The following is a 1,301-nucleotide window of genomic DNA, read 5'->3' as shown; positions in this document are numbered from 1 at the left end:
ACTGAAAAAGAAAAAAAAAAAAAACCACTCAATTTATTTAGTTCAATTTAAATAGCAAATCACTCTCTAAACTATGGAGCGCATAGATATTTTTCAGTAAGTTTGTGCGATTTATGCTTCTCTATTGCTGTCTCGCTCTCATCGGTGCCCCCCCGCTAACTGTGTAGAGACCCGTTCACCCTCTGTCATCCGACGCGTCTATATAATAAGCTGGCTATAGATTGTTGGCGTACCAGATCGCAGCGATCAGCGGCAGCGTTTAGACGTGTGTGAATCGAACTCGCAAATACAACTAACTCAAGATGACCGGACGCGGTAAGGGAGGAAAGGGATTGGGAAAAGGAGGAGCCAAGCGCCACAGGAAGGTGCTGCGTGATAACATCCAGGGTATCACGAAGCCCGCCATCCGCCGTCTCGCCCGCAGAGGTGGTGTCAAGCGTATCTCCGGTCTGATCTACGAGGAGACCCGCGGTGTGCTGAAAGTGTTCCTCGAGAACGTGATCCGCGACGCCGTCACATACACCGAGCACGCCAAGAGGAAGACCGTCACCGCCATGGACGTCGTGTACGCTCTGAAACGCCAGGGCCGCACCCTCTACGGTTTCGGAGGTTAAGCTGTCGTAAGCGGACACCGACCGACGAGAGTCGCCCGGAGCTGCGGGGGCGCCTCCGGCCTGTCCGGTGCGGTGCGGTGGTTGCTGTGCGTGCGCTCGCTAGACGCGCCGTGACTAGCCACTGGCTAGGAACGGCAAGTCGAATTGACGCGACGCGCACTCGTAGCACCACCACCACCGCCGGGCGGGCCGGGGCAACGAGGCTGCTTGCTGCCTTCCCTCGTCGGCTACGGCGCGAACGCAAAAGGCCCTTTTCAGGGCCACACATCGTTCACCACAGTTATGAAAATAAATGCCGGTATCTCACGATACGAAACGAAGTTATATTATAACGCACGATATGAATAAACAATACAAAACTACACACACACGCACGCACTAGCTGAAGCCTGAAATAAATTACTTATGTCTAGATTACCATTAACTTTAGCTACAACTCGAGTAAAAACAAACAAGCGAAAATCGAAACAAAATAAATCCGTAGCGAAGCATGACAGACAGACTGATTGATTGATTATTCTATTGATTTTCGTACATTATGAACGAACGTACATAATGCGTGAATGAATGAAGGAAATAAACGAGCCTCCTCCCTCCGCCACTTGACGTTCTTCTCGTTCGCCGCGCCGCTACGCCTAGCTACCTACTTAGGTAGGTAGGTAGGTAGGTAGGTAGGTAGGTACCCAG

General features: G+C 51.3%; 2 protein-coding genes across 3 annotated transcripts in view; both read left to right on the top strand.

Moving 5' to 3' along the window:
* The window catches only part of LOC122067828 (histone H1B-like), a 3,527-nt gene extending 3,264 nt beyond the window's left edge, over positions 1–263 (top strand). Inside the window, exon 2 of the mRNA XM_042631673.1 lies at positions 237–263. Coding sequence (XP_042487607.1) covers positions 237–263 — 27 coding nt within the window. The remainder of the gene's footprint in view (positions 1–236) is intronic.
* Positions 264–302: 39 nt separating this feature from the next.
* LOC122067827 (histone H4) lies at positions 303–614 on the top strand. 2 transcript variants are annotated; one of them, XM_042631671.1, is made up of 2 exons: positions 303–347; positions 399–614. In XM_042631671.1, the coding sequence occupies exons 1-2, from the start codon at positions 303–305 to the stop codon at positions 612–614; spliced, it is 261 nt and encodes an 86-aa protein (XP_042487605.1). The 2 variants fall into 2 exon arrangements, with proteins under 2 accessions (XP_042487605.1, XP_042487604.1); XM_042631670.1 differs by having other exon boundaries at positions 303–614.
* Positions 615–1,301: the final 687 nt, after the last annotated feature.

This window comes from Macadamia integrifolia, unplaced genomic scaffold (assembly GCF_013358625.1).
Source record: "Macadamia integrifolia cultivar HAES 741 unplaced genomic scaffold, SCU_Mint_v3 scaffold3155, whole genome shotgun sequence".
NCBI classification, from domain to species: domain Eukaryota; kingdom Viridiplantae; phylum Streptophyta; class Magnoliopsida; order Proteales; family Proteaceae; genus Macadamia; species Macadamia integrifolia.
The sequence above is the reverse complement of the archived record's forward strand: the minus strand, read 5'-3'. Positions and strand labels throughout refer to the sequence as shown.